Below are 26337 nucleotides of genomic sequence, written 5' to 3'. Positions count from 1 at the left end.
TGACCTTCCACCACTTAAAATGTGCAGCTTCATGATATCGCCGCTTTTTTTTTTACCTTTGACCTAGAAGGATGACCTTGACCTTGAAGAATGACCTTGACCTTGAACTTCCACTACTCAAAATGTGCAGCTTCATGAGAACACCGCTTTGAAATTTTATAAAAAAAATTTGACCTTTGAACTTGAAGGATGACCTTGACCTTGAAGGATAACCTTGACCTTGAACTTCCACCACTCAAAATGTGAAGCTTTATGAGAACGCCGCTTTGAATAAAAAAAAAAATTGACCTTGAAGGATGACCTTGACCTTGAACTTCCACAACTCAAAATGTGCAGCTTCATGAGATACACATGCATGCCAAATATCAAGTTGCTATCTTCAATATTAAAAAAGTTATGGCCAATGTTAAAGTTTTCGGCCGGACAGACACCGTATATTTGACATTTGACCTTGAAGGATGACTTTGACCTTCACCTTTCACCACTCAAAATGTTCAGCTCCATGAGATACAAATGCATGCCAAATATCAAGTTGCTATCTTCAATATTGAAAAAGTTATGGCCAATGTTAAAGTTTTCTGACAGACAGACACCATAAATTTGACATTTGTCCTTGAAGGATGACCTTGACCTTTCACCACTCAAAATGTGCAGCTCCATGAGATACACATGCATGCCAAATATCAAGTTGCTATCTTCAAAAGTGAAAAAGTTATGGCCAATGTTAAAGTTTTTTTCGGACGGATGGACAGACTGACATACTGACGGACAGTTCAACTGCTATATGCCACCCTACCGGGGGCATAAAAATAATTTTTTTGGGGTGGGGGGGGGGGTATAGTGTGAGGGTGTGGTGGTCATTTATAAGATGATCTTTAATAAAAAAAAAAAATAATGTGGGGGGGGGTTGAGGGAGTTTCGGGGGATTGGGGGGCGTGGGGGATGGTTTGGGTGGAGTCTATTGTGGTATGTCAGGTAAGATTTGTTTTGTTAAAGTATCAATCGAATCTAATCATTAATAAAGAAGTTATGGCAATTTTAGCAAAATTTAATAATTTGACCTTGAGAGTCAAGGTCATTCAAAGGTCAAGGTAAAATTCAACTTGCCAGGTACAGTACCCTCATGATAGCATGAAAGTATTTGAAGTTTCAAAGCAATAGCCTTGATTCTTTAGAAGTAAAGTGGATCCAAACACAAAATGTAACCATATCTTCAAAGTTACTTAGTCAAAAAAGGGCCATAATTCCGTAAAAATGATAACCAGAGTTATGCAACTTGTCCTTTACTGTCCCCTTATGATAGTTTGCGAGTGTTCCAAGTATGAAAGCAATATCTATGATACTTTAGGGGTAAAGTGGACCAAAACACAAAACTTAAACAAATTTTCAAGAATAAAGGGCCCATAATTCCGTCAAAATGCCAGTCAGAGTTACATAACTTTGCCTGCACAGTCCCCTTACAATAGTTAGTAAGTGTTGCAAGTATGAAAGCAATAGCTTTGATACTTTAGGAAAAAAGTGGACCTAAACACAAAACTTTACCAAATTTTCAATTTTCTAAGTATAAAAAGGGCACATAATTCTGTCAAAATGCCAGTTAGAGTTACAAAACTTTGCCTGCACAGTCCCCTTATGATAGTTTGTAAGTGTTGCAAGTATGAAAGCAATAGCTTTGATACTTAAGGAATAAAATGGACCTGAACACAAAACTTAACCAAAATTTTCAATTTTCTAAGTATAAAAAGGGCACATAATTCTGTCAAAATGCAAGCCAGAGTTATCTAACTTTGCTTGCCCAGTTCCCCTCATGATAGTAAGTAAGTGTACCAAGTTTGAATGCAATAGCATTGATACTTTATGAGAAAAGTGGACCTAAACGCAAAACTTAACCGGACGCCGACGTGATGACAATAGCTCATAATTTTTTTTCAAAAAATAGATGAGCTAAAAAAGATATTCAAAAGGAACGCTTTCAAAGATAGAACAATTATTTTATGGCCACAACCATTTGACCGTCTTATCCTAAGCCGACATGACTAGGAATATTCCTATGCCCAAACGCTTAACAATGATCAAATTGCACAGAACACTAGTTCACCAAAGAGTGAAAGGCTTAAAATGTCAGTGACTGGATAGAAAGCTGCACAAACATTGTTCCACAGATTCATAAGAAACAAGCAAATTCGTTGAATTGATATCCCCCGCCATTATACTTCTGGACACAAAAAGTTTTCTGGACGGATGGACAATGCCAATATGCATCATCCTCTTATCCATATATATACTTGTACCAAGTTTCAAAGAAATCCGTCAAAACACTTCCAAATAAAATGTAAATAAACAAGTAATAGTAATTATTGGCCTTAAAGTTATCTGGATCCCTGCACAGACTGTATTTCAAAGGATAAAATAAAGTTCCTCTTCCTTGTTTTACAAAACCAGTGTCACTGTACACGCAACAGCTGGTGAATACATATTACTACAAGGAACTTATTTCTACAAGAATATTGCTACAATAGGATTGGGATTGTATACACATTTCCAAGTAAAAGAAAACCCATCTTTGTTACTTGTCAGTTAAAATTTCACAAAGTAACCATGCAATATTTACTGTTTACAAGCAAATAAATTATGAAACCAAGGTGTATATGGATCATTAGACAAAAATTACCTGTAAATGCTGGAGATCATCTTCTTGTATGTTTTGTGAAAGGTTATACACCTGAAACATATCTCATAAGTTTATTAAAGATATAGTATATTGCCTGAATTATTAACCAGCTACATACCAGATCATCAACCCACCAACATGTTTCTCACAATTCATTCGACCTTACAAAAATAAGTAGTAAAGTTCTGTTTGCAAACAGCATTTAGTTAAAGTTTGAATTTATTAATTAAAGATAAACAAATTGCAAATAATTAACACAGGATCAATAACTAAACAAGAGCTTGTCACGGTAGTCCAAAATCCCCGCCGAAATGTGTTTGCTTGTATGAGAACATTTGTTTTAGAGTAGAACAATATTTGTAAAACATGACACCTGTGTCATCTATTTATATTTTAAGGATCAATTAGTTATATAGTGTTGGAGTTATGCTGTAGAGAATAAAATATATGGAAATGAAAAAGGGAGGTAATTAAAAAAATACGGCCGATAAGAGTTATGGTTCATGTTCACTGCACTTTTCCTAGTTGCCATCTGTTTATATTTCTAGTTTCAAGTAAATCCCTTCAGTAGATATACAGTTATGCTCCGGACAAAAATTTACTATGAAATTAAATAAAGGGAGATAATTCAAAAACTAAGGTTGATATAGTTATGGTTCTTATTCACTGCACTTCTCCTACTTGCCATCTGTTTATATTTCAAGTTTCAAGTAAATCCCTTCAGTAGATTTAGATTTATGCTCTGGAAATTTTTTTACTTTGAAATTAAATAAAGGGAGATAATTAAAAAACTAAGGTAGATAGAGTTATGGTTCTTAGTCACTGCACTTCTCCTACTTGCCATCTGTTTATATTTCAAGTTTCAAGTAAATCCCTTCAGTAGATTTAGAGTTATGCTCAAGACAAAAATATTCTTTAAAATTATATAAAAGGGGAGATAATTCAAAAACTAAGGTAGATAGAGTTATGCTTCTTGGTCACTGCACTTCTCCTAGTTGCCATATGTTTATATTCTAAGTGTAAAGTAAATCCATTGAATAGTTTTGGAGTTATGCTCTGGACAAAGTTTCAGACGGAAGGACGGACGCACAGAGACTATTACTATATCCCCTCCGAATTTTTTTCGGAGGGGATAATAAGCTAATTTACAGTCAAATGATCCAGTTGTTTATGAAAAATTTATAGTGACTGCAAACAGGTCAAAATGGCGTGCATGTGAGTGTGAAAAGGTTGTGTCATTTACCAATCTACAACCACTATGTTACAATACCTGAACGGAGCTAATCATGGTGCTCAAAGCAAACACTGTGGCACAGTCCCTCACTGTGGACTCACTGTCAAAGGCACCCTGGGTATCCATGAGCAGCACTGCAACCTGAAAATAGCCACACATAGAATTATAATATCAGCCTTGTTCTAGGAAAATGGGCTTGATGCATGTGCGGAAAGTGTCTTTCTAGATTAGCATGTGCAGTCCGCATAGACTAATCAGGGATGACAATTTCCTTTTTCATGGAATTTCTTGTTTGAAGGTCTCTTCTCAATAAAAAACTAGTATAGGCTGAAAGTGTTGTCCCTGATGAGCCTGTGCCAACATCACAGGCTTATATGGGATTACACTTTATGAAGATGCGTTTCGATGAAAAATCTGAGTTGCAAATCAGCATCACTTTGCATTTATAGATGCTAAATCTTTTTGTAAATGTGCTGAAATATCTTGTTTAAAAAAATGATTGTGTCACTATATCACACTTCACAAATACTCTACAAGGCATGTTTAAATCCCTACAGGTAATATTGACAAATAAAACAAGAAACCGTCGGAGACAGGTGATGCTTCCCAAAGGTTTTTTTTGTCACAATATTGCAATATATATTCAGATAAAAGGAAACGTCTTGAGGGCACAGTAGTTGGGGGGACAATATTTTTTTTATAGAAAATTTCAAAGGGCCATAACTCTGTAAAAAATCATCCGACCAGAACCCGCTGATAATATGCACATCTCCTCTTGGTAGTGAAGCTTCCCATAAAGTTTCATTGAATTCCGGTCATTAGTTGCTGAGAAATAGCCCAGACAAGAATTGCACAAAATGTACAGTTAATGGAAAATAATTTTTTTTTCAAAGGGCCATAACTCTGTGAAAAATCATCCGTCCAGAACCCGCTGATAATATGCACATCTCTTCTTGGTAGTGAAGCTTCCCATAAAGTTTCATTGAATTCCGGTCATTAGATGCTGAGAAATAGCCCAGACAAAAATTGTGCACGGACGGACAGACGCACACAGGGACAGGCGAAGCGGTGACTATATGCTCCCCCAAAAATAAATTTTGGGGGAGCATAAAAAGCAAAAATACCCTTGAAGGAAAATAGCTGCCAGCTATGTCTTGCTTTCTTTATTGAAATTTTGACTCACCAGCCTTATCTCTGCAAATATTTCCGGTAATGTTAGCTGATTACCGAGATGCAGACATATAAAGCTCCACCAAAGTGTAAAACAGACGATTGAGGGGCCAAATTCATGTCTTAATATATATTTCTAAAAGTATACATTTATTTGCAAACAATGCTATTATTTTAAAGGTTCAGCATCTTTTATTTTTAAGAGTGAACTGACCTTTTCCCCTGAAGGCAATGTGCTCAAGAATGGCTCACTCCACAGCAGTATGCCTGTGGTCTCTCGCTCTGCTCCGCCCCTCCAAGAGAAACCCTCTAAGGGTGCATCGTCATCCCCCAGCCAGTCTGTGGAACCCTGAAATACATAACTTTAAACATCAAATCTTTTGAAAATGATGACCTAATTTAAGTGTTTTATTTATACATCTACACTGATTAACTTTTCTAATTGGTCACAAGATAAATTTAGGACAAATGTTCTGACCAAGTTTCATGAAGATTGCACAAAAAATGTGGCTTACATAGCAATACAAGGAAAACTGCACCACACCGTGTTGGCCATATATTTCCATGAACCGGAACCATCTATGAATGCCGCAGAGAAATCAAGAGAAGAAATGTTCTAACCAAGTCTCAAAGATTTGACTATAAATGTGATTTCTCAAGTTAACATTCTTTTTATTTAATTTTACATGTGACCTGGTTTTTGGGCCAAAACTCCAGACCAAGATTTATTAAGATTGGAAATAAACGTGGCCTTTAGAGTTTTAACAAGGTAAACGTTGACCCACTGACAACACAAACAAGAGGGCCTGAAAGGCCCAAAGTCGCTCACCTGAGATAAAACGAAATGACCTGTTCTTTGCAGCCCAAGATATCAATAGAACAAATGTTCTAACCAAGTTTCATGAAGAAAGAACAACAAATGGCCCCCTGGCGGCCATGTTTTTTTAACAGACCTGAACCATTTTTGAACTCTTCCAAGATATGTCCAAATTTCATGACGATTGGTAAAAAATGTGTCTTTTAGACTGTTCACATGTTTTCACTATATACTGAAGCGTTTCACCCCTCATGCCGGCTATCAAATTAAAATGAAGTCAATAATTGCAATTATTATTTATTTATCACTGAGATACTGTGACAGGGAAAGCTACTTGGGCTCATCTGAGCCTAGCTTGAGGCACAAGAAAAATCAACAACAATGTGACTAAACTATTTTTATTCTTTCCAAACATTCATCATTTATACTTAAGCAATAATGCAAACAATAAAAACAACTTATATAGAAATACAGTTCATGAACTTTCAAAAGTTAATCATAGTTAAAACAAGGTTTCGAAAACAATTGAACACTTTCATGTCTAAACTTGACCAACAGTTTGTGTTCAGTATGAGGCAAATGCCTGTATAAAGCACTAGGATAAACAAACACCAGTGATCACTTTAATTAAATTCACTCACAAACTTCACTTTCACTAAACAAATAATTAAGAACTCACTTTCATTGTATTTTTCACTTAAGTCTAATGTAAGAGACTTAAAAAAAACAAAGAGTTTAAATCCATTTCTTCGGCTTTGATTAATCACTTATAACTTGTGTTAATCACAACACACTAAATCACTTTAATTAAAAGACTAGCTGAGATTTGTCATTTAATAAATTCACCCTGTTCACTCATCACTTATTAAAAACACATACTTGTTGTTGCATAAATTCACTAGGTCCTGTTCTTTATTAAATCACTATCTTAATATTTTCACTTAGAGAAAAAAAACTAAGTCACTTTGCCTTAGTTATAACTTAGTTAATAATCGCACTTAGTTAAAAGAACTAAACTAACTCCACTAACTTAACATTCCCAGTTAGTGAAACACAGTAAATCACTAATATAATGGGAAAGGCCAACAATGTGCTAGTCCCCTGATTCTGAGGTGTAGCTGGCAAGGTAAACATCCAATCAAATGTGAGCACTGCTATTCTTAGTATCCAGGTAAAGATAAGCACTGACCACTGATGTAAACTATCTGTATCCACACTTACAGAGAGTTTAAAGCATTTATTTCATTTCTTAAGAATTATCATACAATGAAAATATACCTGATCTATCATTAATGAATTTATAAGTTATTAACTATCATTTATGAATTTAAGTTATTAAAAATTGTAATTTAAAGAATCATTATTGTAAGAATAACTAGAGTGTTAACAAGGTTTAACTATAGCTTATATATAAGGAAAAATGCCAGGCCCCCTTGGCGGCCATGTTTTTCCACCAGCCGGAACCATTTTCGAACTCATCCAAGATATCGTTGGGACTAATCTTCTGACCAAGATTCATGATGATCTGACAACAAATGCGGTCTCTAGAGTGATAACAAGGTTTTACTAAAGCATGATATAGCCATATTAGGAAAAATGCCCCGCCCCCTGGTGGCCATGTTTTTTTAGCAAACAAAACTATTTTCGAACTCATCCAAGACAGGGCTCTTGGAAATGCTTAATTATGCGTATTTGTACGCATCGAGAACATATCCTATGTCAGTACAAGTCAGTCTTATTTTGAACTAGATTATGAGTATGTGCATCTATATATCCCAAATTTCTCTAAATGTAAATAACAGACCTGTTTACCCTACCGATTGCTTCTCAGTAGTATGGAGGGCATCTCTCAGTAGTTTTGGGCTGTTGTCAGTAGTTTTAAACTTTTCAATCATTTTGAGCAGTAAAACACCATGACGGGATCACATATCAGTTTAACGGTACATACAGCATTAGATGAATTTACTTGCTAATAATTAAATCTGTTAAGTGATTTTTTTGCTTTGATTTGTTACAGCTTGTGACATTTGGATTGGGAAAATTAGCGCAATAAATCATGAAATTGGAAAAAATAGCGTGATAAACCATGAAATTGGGAGACATTAAGAATTATACATATGATTATAAGTAACAGAATTAAAATTGTTTTAATGTGCATGTTATTGTGCTGTTTCGTACTGTTTTGGCAATTAGTCACTTGCCTTAAATAAAGGACCAACTAATTGTGTATAATGAGAATTCAATACTGCTCCAGCAGCTGGAGTTTCACTTCTTTATTTATTGACAGCATTTTATATTATACAGTGCTGCTTCAATGTCTTCTTACAATGAAGACAATATTTAGTTAATATCCATCCACATGCATATTAAACTTGCAATAATCTACAGATTCTTAAATACACCATTTGATCATAAGCTCTTTAAGAGTAGCTATTAATTTAATTCAGTATTTTTTAAATTAAATATCATAAGGGGAAAACAAACAAATATTGACAAACATTCTTTAGTGTTCTTTTTGTGTTAATGATGTATTAAATGGAGTTAAAATAATATATTTTATTTGTTTACCATTCAATATCTTGCACTTTACAACCTCAGTTCAATGCTATTTCATTAAACTGTACAGCGTAAGGCCACGACTTATATATTTCTTGGTTTACAAAACCGCCGACCCAAATTTTTGAAAATGGGAAAAAAAAGTACAATCGTCCTTTTTTAAATTTTATTCCCGACCGCACTGAAAAACGAGCGAAACGAGAAAAAAAACAATCTAGTTTGAGTACGGTTACGAATAAAATCAAGTAAGTTCAATCAACGATTGGTTCACGTATATTGCAGAGATCGAGATATTTTTCAATGTGACACATTATGTACCAGTCCTTTTATGGGCACTTCTCAAAATTTATTTCGGGTAAAAATTACAGACAATAGGAAAATCAGCGCCAGTAAAATATCGACCCCATCAAAATTTATATCCGAGTCTGTGACGCAACTTTATTATTTAACATGTTAATTATATTAAACAAACCCGATATTATAGTAGATAAAAAGTATAACCTTGCAATTTGATAATTAGTATAAATAATCAAATAAAACACGGACATTATTAACGATATATGTGTTCAGAAATTTTATAAACACGTCCGCCATAGTTAGGAACTGTACAGAAAGTTTTTAAATCGGAACAAATCGGTATATCTCGGAAAATCATTGATAAATGTATTTGTCGTTTCAATGCTTAGGGCCGAGTATTTTCCGCAAAGGCAAATCGGAACTCAACTTGCGTAAAACACTAGCTCAATTAACCGTTAAACTCTCTGTTCTCTACAAAAGATTCGAAGGCGGAGCATTGCACGTGCTATTAATAAATTGGAGGATTGCAATTGAGAAACAAACACACGATTGGTTCGGCATGTTGATTGCTAGACAAAGGAAGCCAATTTTGTCGACGCATAATTTGTCGCTTTATTGTTTATAGGAAGCGGCTTTCCTTTGATGACGTCGAACTGTCAATTCACACAGACTGCAAATTTTCGAAAGACTTTAACTGTCTCCTTGTTTACAATTCCAGTAAAAAAACACTTGCTAACATTAAACTTTGGATTAAATTATCAAAATAAAGCAAAAGCGAAGTTGACAAATATGATTAAATTAATTCAGTTCAAATAAGATGTTTTGCGTTGTAAATCAACGAGTTTTCATGACAACAACAACTTTAACAAACATTACCGCGACGATGCGGGGATCGATCTACCACGATTTTTTCATAGACGATCTCTGAAGTAGAGTAAGAGCAAACACATAATTTGTGTATGAGTAGTTAATCTTATATAAGATTTATGCAACGGGCATTGCATTGCGTAATGGTGCGCATCGAATTACGGAAATAAAGCGCAGTTTTTCTTTTTAATGGGAGCAGAATGCATGTCATGTAATGGAGTGTTTAAAATTGCCTGATGTTACAAAAGGTGCTTTTAGGACTCATTTCATTTGAAGATACAGATGTGTTCCATTGCATAATTTGATTTTTTTTGTCTCTGTGTTAAGGTTATAAAAGATATGTTGTCTTTGTTCTGATGTTATAAGTATTAACTTTTTTTCCAATGTTTTTTTTTTCGACCGCCCGATGGACCATTTTCAAAATATTTTTTGTAAACCAATAAAAAAAGTTGTGGCCTAACAAACATAATAAAGCAGAATGTGCATATGAATCTGATTATACACAGATCCACTAACATATAAATCAAATCATGTTTGTCTCTTTCCATTTTCGAACGATACCCATCTTATTATGATAAATGCTTTAACTATATGAGTAGACTGAACTCCAATTTTCCAACACTCGTTTCCGTGACACACATTCACTGTGCAGATTTCCGATAAATATTTGTTTTTTTAAATCTCAAACGTAGTATGTTGCGTTAATTGACACACGCATTTCATTATTCCCTAATGACCATATGATATCCGTTGTTAATTTGAATGGTATTTATTATTTTTGTCGTTAATCGCAATTTCTCGTCTGCTTGCCGTCATCTTGGACGTGTGTATTCTCCGCAATAGAGGGAGAGATGTGTATACTGAATAGCAACGTAAAATTGTATATATATTCTGCTAAATTTGCGAACCAATACTTAAGTCAGTTGTCGTTCGGTGACGACTCGACAAGCTCGATCAACACTCGTTCCCCGGGAGGCTTGAATTTCAACGTTTTTTACTACGCAAGCGCCAAAAATGATTATAATTGATAAATTACCCGTTAAGACCGAAAATAAGCTAAAGTACGATTAAAAATTTGACCATTTTGATCGATGGATCCGTAGTTTTTCAGTACAAGTCCGTAGTGCGTAGTTTAGTCAAATAATCCGTAGTAACTACGGCGAATCCATAGAAGTAAACAGGTCTGAAATAAGCCTAATGATGGTTTCATATTGCGTTTTTGTTTACAGATAGGACATGCATGATTTTATGCACGTTGAAATAGGGTTCAATTATGGATTTGCAACTTGACACATTGCGTTTTGTTTTCACAGTTGAGAAATTTAAAACTGTTAATCTTATACATGCTTAAACTGGGACACCATCAGAAGGGTTCATAACATTTCTGTACATGTATTATTTTAATATTATAGGTCTGAAAAGTAAATTTTTTGTGTTGTGTTTCTTACTTAGTTTTTGCATGTTTAAATTTGATGTTTGACAATTTGCTGTAATGCAACAGACAGTGCATGCTGATATAAAATACAATATTACTATTAACTAATAAAGTTTTCAATCTATGTGCCCTGTTATGTTTTTAATGTGTATATGCATGGGGTTAATGGCATTTAATAAACAAGAGGGCCATGGGCCCTAAGGCGCTCACCTGAGATCCCAAGGAACTAAACTATTCTGGGAAGGTAGAGTTCAAAATAATAAAAGTACTTCATACAGACGGGTACATACTTAACTTGCGCTTTATAGTTCGATTATTTAGTGTAAAATCTTCAAAAGAGGACGAGTGCTGAGCAGACAGGCGGTAGTACAGACTTATTGTGCTTTATTATTAAAATACGTTTTCACTGTTTTCGCAATCAAAGTTATTTTAATATAGAACAGTGATACTCTGATTTTCAAGTAATACTGCATTTCACATATCATACATGACGTCTGTATATAAAATTAATTGGAATAATGGTATTTCTGACTTTTAAATAATACTGTATTTCACATATCATCCATGTAGGCCTACATGACTTTTGTATATCAATCTGTATTTATGATTTAAAATGAAATTTCATACTTCATTTAAGAGTTAAATTTTGTTAATTATTCACATTTGTAAGTGTTGTTTGTAAACAATTCCTCTACGCTTCTACTCTTTTATTTACAACCAATGCAAAACTAAAATGCATTTTAATTGTGAAATTTATTTTCAAATACAAGCTGCATTTAATATCATAAGTACCGCAAATAGTTGGTTTTAAGTACATTTTCTCTATCTCTTTAATTCTTGAACAAAGTATATCTGTGATATGATATGTGTACATGTAGACACGATAGTTTTTTGTCAATAAATGTTCAACAGTAAAGTTGGAGAATATTTCAATCTATTTTTTATTGATCAATATAATGGAATTTTGACAACAGTTGTTGCCTAAGCTGTAAAGCATATTTTTACAAACATATCTTTACTTTTTCTTCTTGATATTCATAATATACACTGGGACTTTGTGATAGTTATAAGTTTTATAATAGCCATATTGAGTAAGTTAAATCAGGCATCACTGTACTTAAAGCTAAGAAATATGAAATATCACACCCATTAAATTTATATATATTGTATAAACCTTTCTTGGAAATATATAAGTACATAATTTTGCTATTTCAAGAGCTTGCTTCAATGTTGTAATCTGTTCTTTTTATGCAGTCAGCATGCTGATTTTTATACAAAAATAAATGCCAGACAGATGTATTTATGTGTTTATCTCTATATTGATACCACTGTATAGCAATTGCTATTCCATGCTGCTCACTGCAAAGGGCTGTAAACAAGGGGTTAGGCATCAAGCAACTGATAATGAGGTACCTGCTGTGGCTAATGGTTATTTCATTGGTCTGGGGTCATTAAATTACATGCAACAAAATGTGTGAAAAGTGGACAGCACAGGCATTTGGGGCCTGACTCTAAACTGTTATAAACAGTTGTTTCTACCCTAAGTAATTTTCTGTGAAATCAATATTACTACTTTAAATTTTGAGATTATTTAATAAAAGGTTTTCAGATGGCAAAAATATGTTTGTTGCACTTCATCCCCAACCAATCATAACATAATAATCCTCTTCAGAAAGGAACAAAAATAAATAATTTTTTTTTGGCAATTAACTGTATATCTTATCGGCAGAATTAATAATCACATGACTGCATGGAGATCATGAATATCATAATATCCATAAATTTCATTCAACATGTACATCAGTAATTGCATAGTAGAGCGTAAACAAGGTTACACTATAAAGCCATTTAAAGCCATGTTTTTCAACAGACCGCAACCATAAAGGAACTCGGCCTAGATATCATAACAAGATATCCATAAACCAAATCTTTTGACCAAGTTTCATGATGATTGGACAAAAAAATGTGACTTCTAGAGTGTTCACAAGCTTTTTTAAACAAATGTTCTGACCAAATTTCATAAAGCTTGGGCAAAAAATGTGTTGAGAAAACTGCCCCGCCCCCTGGCGGCCATGTTTTTTCACCGATCTGGACCATTTTCGAACTCATCCGATATATCAATGAAACCAATGTTTTGACCAAGTTTCATGATGATATGGCAAAAATTGTGACTTCTAGAGTGTTCAAAAGGTTTCTCTATAGCCATAAAAGGAATACTGCCCCGCCCCCTGGCGGCCATGTTTTTCAACGGACCGGAACAATTTTTGAACTCAACTAATATATCATTAAGACAAACATTTTGACAAAGTTACATGAAGATTGGGCATCAAATGTGACTTCAACAATGTTCACAAGGTTTTTCTTTTGTTTGACCTAGTGACCTAGTTTTTGACCCAGCATGACCCAGTTTTGAACTCAGTCGAGGTATCATTGGGACAAATGTTCTGACCAAGTTTCATGAAGATCGAACAATAAATGTGGCCTCTAGAGTGTTAACAAGGCAAAATGTTGACAACGAACGACGGACAAAAGGCGATCACAAAAGCTCACCATTAGCACGTTGTGTTCAGGTGAGCTGAAAATGTGTTATGTTTATTGTATCATGACCACTGATTAAAACTAGACATTCAAGTAAGGACTTGTGTAATGTGGTTTTTAATATAAAACCAATAAGAAAATAATGTATATTTTGCTGAAAATTTGAAGATGTGTTCAAAATACAACTGGACTCCTACTTTTTCCCTTTGGACACCTACTTTTTCCTTTTGGACTCCTACTTTTTCCAAGGAAAGAGTCCATGGACTCCTGTTTAAAAAACCTAGCGAGAGCCCTGCAAGATATCATTACGACAAATCTTCTGACCAAGTTTCATGAAGATCGGAAATAAATGTGGCCTCTAGAGTGTTAACAAGGTTTTACTATAGCCATATAAGGAAGAATGCCCCGCCCCCTGGCAGCCATGTTTTTCAACCAACCAGCACCATTTTTGAACTCGTCCACAATATTATTGGGATGAATCTTCAGACCAAGTTTCATGAAGATCGGACAATAAATGTGGCCTCTAGAGTGTTAACAAGAATTTACTATAGCCATATAGTGAAAAATGCCCCGCCACTTGGCAGCCATGTTTTTCAAGCAAACGTAACCATTTTTGAACTCATTCAAGATATCATTGAGACCAATCTTCTGACCAAATTTCATGATGATTGGACAATAAATGTGGCCTCTAGAGTGTTCACAGGGTTTTACTATAGCCATATATAGCCATTTAAGGAAAAATGCCCTGCCCCTTGGCAGCCATGTTTTTCAAGCAAACGTAACCATTTTCAAACTAATCCAAGATATCATTGAGACCAATCTTCTGACCAAATTTCATGAAGATTAGACAATAAATGTGGCCTCTAGAGTGTTAACAAAGTTTTTCTATAACCATATAAGGAAAACTGCCCCGCCCCCTGGCGGCCATGTTTTTACACAGATCTGGACCATTTTCGATTTCGTCCGAAATATGAATGAAGCCAATGTTTTGACCAAGTTTCATGATGATTGTGACTTCTAGAGTGTTCACAAGGTTTCTCTATAGCCATATAAGGAATACTGCCCAGCCCCCTGGCGGACAAGTTTTTCAATGGACCGGAACCATTTTTGAACTCAACCAACATATTATTGAGACAAACATTTTGACAAAGTTACATGAAGATTGGGCATCAAATGTGACTTCTACAGTGTTCACAAGGTTTTTCTTTTTTTTGACCTTGTGACCTAGTTTTTGACCCAGTTTCGAACTCAGTCGAGGTATCATTGGGACAAATGTTCTGACCAAGTTTCATGAAGATCGGACAATAAATGTGGCCTCTAGAGCGTTAACAAGGCAAATGTTGACGGCACACGACGCATGACAGACAAAAGGCGATCGCAAAAGCTCACCATGAGCACGTTGTGCTCAGGTGAGCTAAAAAGGCAATCAAAAAAGCTCAACATGAGCACCTTGTTAACAGGTGAGCTTAAAAGGCCAATCTTTAAGATCATCAATACCTCTGCATTCAAATAACGTAGGAAGAAGTCCAGCAGGAAAGATTTCCCCTTGCGAAATGCACCAGCAACTGACACCACAACTACTTTGTAGTCCTCGATTTTAGGATTGAGAAGGATTTCATCGAGTTTTTCTTCATCAAGCTGGAACGTGTGGTCATCCTCCACCTTCACTATCTGCACTGGGTGACCTCTCAGCTTCACACCAGTCGCGGATACTGAAACAGTCATAGACACATGTATTGCAAGTGTAGTGCAGATTATCGTCGCTGTTCTTCGAAAACCGCGTAAGTAAATTTTTACAACTTTTCAATATTTTTAAAATATAATAATTTAGATAGTCTTAAAAGGAACCAAGTATTAAAGAGAAAACTGTGTAAGTCCATTTTTAGAATTAAAATGACAACTACAGGCTTTTATATTTTCATAAATAAAAAGTATGCCCATTTTGACTAAGACTATCTAAATTAATATATTTTAAAACTTCAAATTATATTTAAAAAATGTTTTTTGAAAAGTTGGAAAAATTGACTTACGCAGTTTTTGCAGAAACAATTAGTGCACCAATGAGTGTTCAGGATTTTCTCACGTGCTCATAACTATGCCTTCCAATTGGATATAAAATCCAGTATTTTTCGCAGAAAATGACCCGTGAACCCGCCGTTCTTATTAAAACAAATAACAATTTGCGCCAAATTTGACTTACGCGGTTTTCGAAGAACAGCGACGTTATATTCTCTTGTAAATCTAAAGCCTCCCAGTTTAAAATCATTTGAATCAAGGCAGCAACATACATAATGATATGCTTTGCTCTTTGAGAATGGAGCTTAAAGTGTCATCGTTGATTAACCTATGCAGTCTGCCTACATGTAGATTGGATTTCTTAAGCGAAACACAAATGTAGATCTTTTTTGTGAAAGCTAGCATTGATTTCATAAGTACAAGTAAGATTTGCAATCACCGGCCCTACAGGGAGAGTAGCACATTGGAAATCATACACCCCTGCATTTACTGTTATTCTTAAAGAACATTACAACATACAGGTAGAAGCAATAAACCTGAACTTATTATACAAGCAAGATTTCTTACAGGTGAAGACATGAAGCAGAATAATTAATATAACTGTTGTAAAAATATACATACAAGTAAGCTATTTGTATTTTTAGTTTTAAAGAATAAATTCAGTGCGTTGTCATTGATGAACATGAATTTCTAGCCTGGCAGCCATGTTTTTTCATCGATCTTTTTAATGCAATTTAAATGGCATTCGACAACAAACTTATTTGAAACTAAAGATAAACAATGACAATGGTCAATAACAATTCTAGACACTGACCCAATAATGCCTTTAAAGATATGTTTATAATGAGGATATTTTCACATCATGCGATTAAATATGTATACAACAGTCAAGATTTATATATATTCAGACTGAGAAAAATCCACTGGAAAATACATTATACAATACAACACCAGAAGCAAGGAAATGCCCTGTGCCTTTATACATATAGGTGTAGTCTAGAAATTTGTTGGTGAATGTTAAATTGAACATGCTTCTGCAGTCTTAGTTGAAATTCCCTTGGAAACATAATTATAGTAAGCAGAATAACAAACACAAGAAGTAAATAGGTTTACAAAGCATATTCCTTTGTTTTAAATACTGTTTCCAAAAACAATATTTTGCAACCAAAATAAGAGGGCAAACAATCAAGAAAGTTCAAGCATAACAGAACTAAAATTGTACAAAATAGATTGCTTGCTTTTACTAGATACTTGTCGAGGACTCATAGCCAAAGGAAAATACAACATAATTACATATTTCTATATCGAAACTACAACTGAATCAAGATCAGTATTTTCTTCTTTTGATTTCATTAACTTTCCTGATGCTATGACATAAAAGAGTCCATATTTGAGTGGAAGAAAAAATGACAGCACTCAATAACTATAGGGAGGAAATTGTAAAATTGCTAATATCATACACTCATTTTACCCTGTTAATGATTCAGATATCAGATATATTTGTGTGTGTCTTAATATATTCCAGGTGAATTTTCTCACGACCATATCTGAACATTTACGAGCAAACACAAGATTGGCTTCGGGAAGTGTCGCAAGCACAATCTAGTTCTCATGACATGAGCTGCCAAAAGCCAATCTTGCGTTCTCTCGTAAATGTTCGGATATTGTCACGTGAAATTCACTGAGAATATATTGTTACACATAAAATAAAAATGAGAATTTGGTATCTTGTTAAAGCTATGTTACAAGACCACATATATTGTTGAAATTTTGGCTATTGCTATTATTTTTATGTGTTAACTCGTTTTTCGAAATATTTTTGGAAATATTTGTTGATTTTGAGCGTTAATGGGTTTTTAATGAAATTTGTTTTCTGCAACAAATTATATTCTTACATGTAAATAAAATAATGAAGCAGTTTTTTGTTTATTGATTGCCTTTGGCAATCGGTCCTCGATAACTATATACATAAATGTGTAAAAATATACAACTTACGGTCTGCTGGTGATTCTGTCAATGAAAAATAATTTTTCATGTAGTATTTTTACGAGGCCCTTATTGCTGCGCGCCACTTTGCCCTTTTCAAAGGCAAAGCCGCCACGCACCCTTATTGATAATATCTTAATTGCCATTTGACCAAGCTTCTAAGCTGAATAGTATCAGATTATATCCCCAAGGCAGCAAAAATGCGCGCGGTTGTGAAATAGTCATGTGTGAAAACCCCAGTATCAATTGATATTTTCAGAGGCTTTGTTGCTTTATAATACAGGAGTTTTTCTAGCCATTTTTGAAAAAGGAGTCTGTTGAAATTGGGATTTTTTTAAACGATAAAAAAGCAAATTTGGGGATTTTTTATCAACAAAATGAACTACAACAAATATTGACACATCAGGCCATCCTTAAAAATTCTTTAGTTTGGCAAAAACCGACCGACCCACTAAAATCGGCCCGACTGAATTTTTTTTTTTTTACTTTCCAAAAATTTTTTTTTTTTGCTCACCGAAAATTCTTTCCGCAAAAATAATATTTCCTTTCCGCTTTTTATCCTTTCCGGTTATTTGCGTCATTTAATTGAATGCTCTTTCAAGGATATCTAGAATAGCAATGATCAAAACACGTACCGGTTTGTATTTGAGTCGCCTATTTATTTGACATATGCATATGCAATTAATTAGACTTAAAACACAATTAAACCGCTCCTGTTTTCTCGTACCCCTTTAATTAAAATACGCTGCTTTCGTTCAGGATAGTTTGGGAGTAAAAAAACAAATTAATTAATAATCACCGTTCAATTTAATTCGGCAATCGGCAGAGATGTGTAATATTATCCCCATATAACTAATTATTTAATTATCACTCTTTAATTCAGATCGGTAAATATTCAGTAGAAAGATAAAAAGTGGTCAGCTTAGAAATATTTATTGACGGGTATTGTCACGTTTTTGTTTCATTTGTTTATCTCTTTATAGGACCGGCCGCTATTTTGAAGGCAGACTGCGATATTAAATGTGTATTCAAATTATGCAACATCTGCGCATGAATGACCCAATATTATCCTATAGCTCCACCCATTCTCACGTTTCATTCGACAACGTCATGTCATGTGTAAGTGAGCTCAATGTTGATTGGCAGTTATTATGTGCACTTCAATAACAATAAGGTCAAGCGATGTCTAATCGGGTACAGACAGGGTTTTGTTAACTGTTGGAATTGCCAACACTTTCATTGAAACAAAGAGACACATATAGAAAACCAGTCAGGATTAAAATGGCGGATGTTTTCAACGAAATTTTACTAGATTTTCGCATTTTCAAAATTTAGATTTTTTTCTTGAGCCAAATTCTCAATATTTTCGCAAATGGCGAGCGACAGCGCGAGCATTGCGAACGTGTTATTATTGGAATAAATGCTCACTATTACAGGGCTTGCGATGTATTTCGCCATTTGCGAAAATATAGCGAATTTGGCTCAAGAAATATATAATTTGCGAATATGCTAAAATCTAGTTAAATTTCATCGAAAACATCCGCCATTTTAATCCGGATCATTTTTTATAACTATTTTTCTCTTTGTTTCCATGAACGTTTTGAAGCGCATATGGTAGCTGGCCAATCAACATTGAGTTCGCTATCGGGTATTATCGGGTCATTCATGCGCAGATAATGGAATACACAGTTGATATTGTCGTCTGCCTACAATATAACGACCGATTGCAAAAGTTGTATAAAAAATAAGCAAATGAAAAGAAGCGTAACACTCAATAAATTATTTATAAGCTGATCACTTTACAACTTTGTACCGTGTATCGATCTGAATTAAAGGATGATAATTAAATAATAAGTTACATGTCGAAGATGTTACACCTTTTTGTTCTTGATTGAAATTAAAATGTTATAATTACTTTGTTGTTTTTTACTCACAAACTATGCTATTGTAAAGTAATATGTAAACCAAAAAGTATATTAATTACGTATTTGCTAGGTTACTTGTTTTCATTTTCTGTAGTCAAACGATATGCACATTTTATTTCATGTGCAAAATGCGTACAATTTTTCGGACTCTCGTTTTCGGATATAGTATTTCTGTCAATTATATTATAGTTTCGATGTTCTTTATACAAAAAAATAGACTTACGAATACACGTGCGGTGCAGAAAAATCTTTACCAATTTCCTTTCATGAGGCAGAAGACTTGGAGCTTTATTTGATAATAACCTTTCAGTTTGGTATATGTCGGAGTTCAATGTCAGAAAAAAAAAAAAAATCCCTACCGACCTACCCACCCAAATTTACCTGGGTCGGGTTATGCCAAACAAACAATTTTTTAAGGATGGCCTCAGGACAGAAAAATATGAATTATAGTTATATACTTTGTTAGATTTATGAAATAAAATTTAGATATAACAAGAGATTGCCAAGCAATATGGTCCCCTACCGGTGAACTCCACCATTGTCAGTAAAAAAATATTATTTTTTATATTTGTTGCCATAGCAACCAGAATTTTTGACGTAGGAACAAATGAAATGCCGTGCATGATCTCCATATTGCCATCTATCCATGTTTCAAGTTTCATGAAAAAATATTAAGAACTTTTAAAGTTATCGCAGGATCAAGAAAAGTGTGACGGACTGACTGACTGACAGACAGACAGACAGAGTGTAAACCATACGTCCCCTCCGGTTTCACCGGTAGGGGACAATAATCATTGGACACAATTTTCTAAAAAAAATAATTGGAAATTGGGATTTTTTTTAACAATGTCAGGTTGGGATCGGGTCCATTTGCTTTGGGATCAAGTCCGTTATACCGCCTCTTTTAAATAGAAGAAAACGCCTGTAAAACCAAGTACACTAATTGACATCTTGCCAACTGTCAATCATATTCTTATCTAAATATCCATCGACCAATCGGCGATCGATAAACCGTGCGCTCCGGTTGCTATCAACCTGTCTGCCATTTTCTAGACAAGCTGAATGCCTTGTTCTCATTTATTCAATGTGTTATGTTTATTTTGTTTGAAGAAATAGGAAATTAAATATAAAGAAACTTCGTAAATTAGGCTTACGTAACTCGGACAGTCCGTATCAAGATAGATATATAAGAGAAATTTAATTTACACAATTTCCAACGCAATGTGGTCTTTACAAGTGCGAGTGGAAGCTTCAATGTGTAGAACTAATACCAACAAGAGCACCGCATAACGGGTGCCAACGCTCGGCTGCGAAAGCCTGTCAGATAATTTTTTTTAGAGGTCACAGTGACCTTGACCTTTGACCTAGTGACCCAAAATTGGGTGTGGCATGTAGAACTCATCAAGGTGCATCTACATATGAAGTTTCAAAGTTGTAGGTGGCAGCACTTTGATTTTAGAGCCAATGTTAAGGTTTTAGCACGAAGCCTACGGCGGACGGCTGACGAGCTGGCTATGACAATACCTCGGGTTTTCTCCGAAAACAGCCGAGCTAAAAATTACCAAAAATCCCCCTTATAAAAAATTCATTTATTTCAGAAACTAAAATGTCATATAAGCAATGCTAAGTATGAATTATATAACGTGTATATGTTAACTAATAGGGAATATTGGTATTTGCTTTACTTAACGAAATCAACGTTATATATCGCTTTTCATATCAGAAAGAAGTGAAAACTATTTCATGTTACTATTTTAATAAAAACGTATCGATGCCATTGTTTTGTTGTTCTGCACTTTCAATTAAAATTAGGGATGGCATCGAATACCAATATCGGTATTCGAATGTACGCAAATTCATTCAATCGAATATTCGAATATTCGCATAAAACGGCTGGATTGATTTTACCTTGTTATGTGTTAATTTCCATTGGTTTGTAAGTTATATCCGTTTGCTAAATACGAGGCTGTTTATTAACGTTGCTATCGAAAAATTGTATCGCTGTCGACTAAAACTATGACCGATATTGTGATCGGGCACAAATAGAATGAAAAACATCGTGTCATAGAATTTTATTTTTTAATGATTCCACAGATTTGTAGCAGACCGCGTATATGTAAAACTAAGTTTACACACATTACACGTTGCGGTATTCTTATCCACAGACCGTGTAAAGAATTCCATACTGCAGAAGGGGCTGGTGGCATTTTCAGATTTGAATTATGATTCCTTGATGATTGTTTAGTTTATATCATCTGTTACTTTTGAGAAATTCACATATTTTAATGTCTTTTCAAACTGTGATCACAAAAACTAAATTATTATTCGCAAGTAAATTGAAGCCCTTAATTGGTACCTAATTGACAAACAACAGTTCGGGCCCTTTCTTATCGTAAGTATATTGCATTGCGCGATTTGAGTAATTCACACATTTTAATGGCTGTACATACTGTGATCACAAAACTTAATTATTATTCGCCAGTCAATTGAAACCGTTGATTGGCACTCCATTGGCAAACAACAGTCGGGGCCTTTCTTAGAGCTTGTATATTGCATTGCGCAATCAACACTGATACGGGCCGCGTTATCAGTTTGACACGAAGAACGTCACGTCAAACATGTTACTCGCAGGTGATTTCGGTTGCTTTTTAGTAAGCGGTTCGCAGGTCATTAAATATTGGTGAAATTACGTTTGGATCAAAATGCGAATATCATTTTTATTATTCGAATGCTGACCATTCAATCGATTATTCGAATATTCGAATAATTTTGCCATCCCTAATTAAAATATTGACAAATGTCCTATAAGCAATATTTAATATTATTAATATGACTTGTATACGTATTAACATGGGATATTTTGGTACCTGCTCGGCGTCAGAAAGCGTTAAAACAGAAGCGAAATTCCAGTAATAAAGCGCTATTTGTGTCAAATACATGTTGACAAAATGGTTCGTTAGTATTTTCATAAATAACATGGGTAAATACCAGTGTTGATGTGTTAATTTATTACAAATACATGCACGTCCATTAAACGTAGTAACAGGTTATATTTCGGTAAGCGCGCAAGCGTTTGGGAGTGTGTTTATAGTAGCGAAAATCCCCTTTATACATAGCTAATGTTCTTTATAAACTTATTTGTTTTGCATTTGCATAATAAATATATGACACAAACCCCTTTTACCAGTGTTATAGGGGGTGAAAAAAGTCCATAAAAATCATCTGGAATATCGTGTAATCTATAGGCAATCTATAGGCAAAGAAGCCACATTGGTGTTAGCTTGTCTAGGCTTTCTAACCGATAAGTTACGTGACTAAGTGGGCAGAGCGATCATCGTCCAAGCGAGATGTCAATTGGTCCGTAATGTGTACTCCTCCACGATAAAATCGTGGATAGTTACTTTGCAGCCATAAGATGAAAACAGAGTAAAATCCTGTTGGAAAATGTGCATTTAATGCATAATACAGTATTATCAAAGCAGTTATTTCTACACACGATTTAATTCAAATGAAACAATCTGTATCTTAATTGTTATGGTCTTTTAGATATAAAAGTAACTACTGAAACAATTATTATACCATAATATACTTATTAAACAAAATCATATTGAATGTCATCACTAATTTAGGAAAACATACCCGACACCATATTATTTTGAAACACATTTATTAACATTTAACTATCACAAACTTACCCAACTCGAGGATATATGATTTTTGGTTGCTATGCGCACCTGTCGCTTACATCATTTTAACAAGATGGCGGACAATATTGTGACTCTTGGCAAAAACGACAAATAATAAATCGAATTAACGATGGACATCGTAACGTTATTGGGCATTAATAAAATGCCTGTGATAATTAACGATGAATCAAACGTTTTAGATACGAACAACATGATTAGTAATCTAAACAGTTGATGTACATGTATGTCACTGAAACAGGTGAAAATTGGCGTTCAGTTTACTCGCAAAGTTAAAACATCTGACAAGATTGTCGTTAGCAAATGGGATAAGACAAACAAATTGGTTTATATTTATGTAAGTGGATCTGATTGAATCTAGTTAATCAGATTCATATGCATATGTGTCTTTATTATGTGTGTCATGCTGAACAGTTTACTGAAACAGCATGGAACTGAAATGGAAGACATTGAAAGTTAAGTAAATACAGTACACTCCACGCGTTTTCCCCAATTTCCCTCCATACTCCGCGGGGATTGACCTGAAGGGAGATTAAGAAAATCCCACGAGACGCGGCGTTTGCATGATTTTGGACGCGGCAGTTAACGATCGGCAAAACTGATAACAGGGCTCGAAATTAACACTCGCACACTCGCAAAATGCGAGTGAAAAATACCGATTGCGAGTTAAGTTTTAAGCCACTCGTATTTTTTGCGAGTAAAGAAATAGTGAAAAAATAGTAATATTGCTTAATGCGTTCGACGTCGTGAACGCTAAACCGTATGTCAATTTATAGAACGTCCGAATACCCGTATGCTTAAGCACGCACCTTGTATGTAGACTGGTATACTATAGTACAGATACACGGATGGTATTGGTACATAGAACGTGAAACATTCGATTATTCACACGTGTTCATTGAACTTGAACAGCCATGGCGTTGAAGCGAAAAATAACTTGTTTCTATTTGCCCACAGACGGAAATAACAATATAAGCAATAAGATAAAGCAAAGTTAACCGTTGAGTAAAAAAAAAACAGAAATTAAATCCTTCTACGAAAACATTAAATAAAAGCTGCGCCATGAGCGCATGATACGCCCGTCGTTCGCCAATGAAGTAGTAAGGTAATAAATAACCCTTTGAATCATTTTTTTACTTCAGTTTATTTGTATTTGAATACATGGTTTATTTTATAAGTACATGAGCATGGAAATCACGAAATTTTGACGAACAAAGTCCCATAACTCTGGAACGACAATTCAGAATTCCGTCAAAAACGAAAGGGGATCAGGGTTTATCAATATTAAGATTGTGTTGAAATTTGAAAAAAATCCATCGAAGGATATTTGAGCTACAGTAGGACATTCAATGAAATCACGAAATTTTGACGAACAAAGTCCCATAACTCTGGAACGACAATTCAGAATTCCGTCAAAAACGAAAGGGGATCAGGGTTTATCAATATTAAGATTGTGTTAAAATTTAAAGAAAATCTGTCAAAGGATATTTGACGTAGCGTACGACATTAACAGACGGACGGACGGACGGACGGACGGACAGACGGACGCGGGGTATACCATAATACGTCCCGTCATAGACGGGCGTATAAAAAATCCATCGGGGGATATTTGAGCTACGGTAGGATACATGAACAACAATAACATTTAAGGTCACAGTGACCTTGACCTTAGAATGAATGACCTTGAAATGACCAGTGGTCATCTAAGTGTGCTTGCAAACCTTCATGTCAAGTTTGAAGACTCTATGTCCAAGCATACCAAAGTTATAACAATTTTAACATTTTAACATTTAAGGTCACAGTGACCTTGTGTGACCTTGACCTTAGAATGAATGACCTTGAAATGACCAGTGGTCATCTAAGTGTGCTTGCAAACCTTCATGTCAAGTTTGAAGACTCTATGTCCAAGCATACCAAAGTTATAACAATTTTAACATTTTAACATTTAAGGTCACAGTGACCTTGACCTTCAAATGAATGACATTGAAATGACCAGTGGTCATCTTCTAGTACTGGCCAATCTTTATTTCAAGTTTGAAGACTCTAGGTACAAGCATACCAAAGTTATAACATGAAATAAGAACTTTAAAATTTTTACATTCAAGGTCACAGTGACCTTGACCTTCAAATGAATGACCTTGAAATGTCCAGGGGTTACTTACTAGTTCTGGCCAACCTTCATGTCAAGTTTCAAGACTCTAGGTCCAAGCATACCAAAGTTATAACAACTTTAACATTTTTACATTCAAGGTCACAGTGACCTTGACCTTCAAATGAATGACCTTGAAATGTCCAGTGGTTACTTACTAGTTCTGGCCAACCTTCATGTCAAGTTTCAAGACTCTAGGTCCAAGCATACCAAAGTTATAACAACTTTAACATTTTTATATAGCTACAGTAGGACATTCAATGAAATCACGAAATTTTGACGAACAAAGTCCCATAACTCTGGAACGACAATTCAGAATTCCGTCAAAAACGAAAGGGGATCAGGGTTTATCAATATTAAGATTGTGTTGAAATTTGAAAAAAATCCATCGAAGGATATTTGACGTAGCGTACGACATTAACAGACATACGGACGGACAGACGGACGGACGGACAGACGGACGCGGGGTATACCATAATACGTCCCGTCATAGACGGGCGTATAAAAAGTGGGAAAAAGAACTTAATAAATAACAAATATTTGCGAGAATGTTTTTGATTTTGCGAGTTAGTATTAAAGCTGCTCGCAATGTTTTGCAAGTAGAAAAAAAAGTTAAATTCGAGCCCTGGATAAGCCGACGCGGCAGCCCTCGGCGTTGGCAACGCCGGGGAAACTCCACGTTTTACGAGATAATGATCAATTTAATTTTGTTTGACTTCCTGATTTTCAAATAAAATTAATTTTATTTACAAGTACATACATGTACATGTAGTATAATATTTACAATAAAAAAAAACAACCAAGATAGATCGATCCCAACGTGGTTGTAGAAGTAGTTGTTGTATAGAAAACTCGTTGATTTACGACACACAAAACGTCGTCTTTTAACTAATACTTACTAATAAATATAAACACAGTTTGCAACATTGTTTTTATTTTGATAATTTAATCCGAAGTTTTCATGTTAGAAGG

At 34.7% G+C, this 26337-nt stretch overlaps 1 protein-coding gene across 2 annotated transcripts in view; it reads right to left on the bottom strand.

Annotated features, from left to right (window-relative positions):
* The window catches only part of LOC127875325 (atlastin-2-like), a 45590-nt gene that overhangs the window by 12696 nt on the left and 6557 nt on the right, over positions 1 to 26337 (bottom strand). The window contains exons 2-6 of one of the 2 annotated variants that reach the window (XM_052420314.1): positions 17597 to 17611; positions 15083 to 15297; positions 5290 to 5424; positions 3942 to 4046; positions 2672 to 2722 (exon numbers count right to left, since the gene is read on the bottom strand). In XM_052420314.1, the coding sequence (XP_052276274.1) occupies positions 2672 to 2722; positions 3942 to 4046; positions 5290 to 5424; positions 15083 to 15297; positions 17597 to 17611 (521 nt within the window). The remainder of the gene's footprint in view (positions 1 to 2671; positions 2723 to 3941; positions 4047 to 5289; positions 5425 to 15082; positions 15298 to 17596; positions 17612 to 26337) is intronic. The other variant, XM_052420315.1, reaches the window with a different exon arrangement.

Source organism: Dreissena polymorpha, chromosome 3, assembly GCF_020536995.1.
Source record: "Dreissena polymorpha isolate Duluth1 chromosome 3, UMN_Dpol_1.0, whole genome shotgun sequence".
NCBI classification, from domain to species: domain Eukaryota; kingdom Metazoa; phylum Mollusca; class Bivalvia; order Myida; family Dreissenidae; genus Dreissena; species Dreissena polymorpha.
This window is presented reverse-complemented; position numbering and strand designations above follow the sequence as displayed.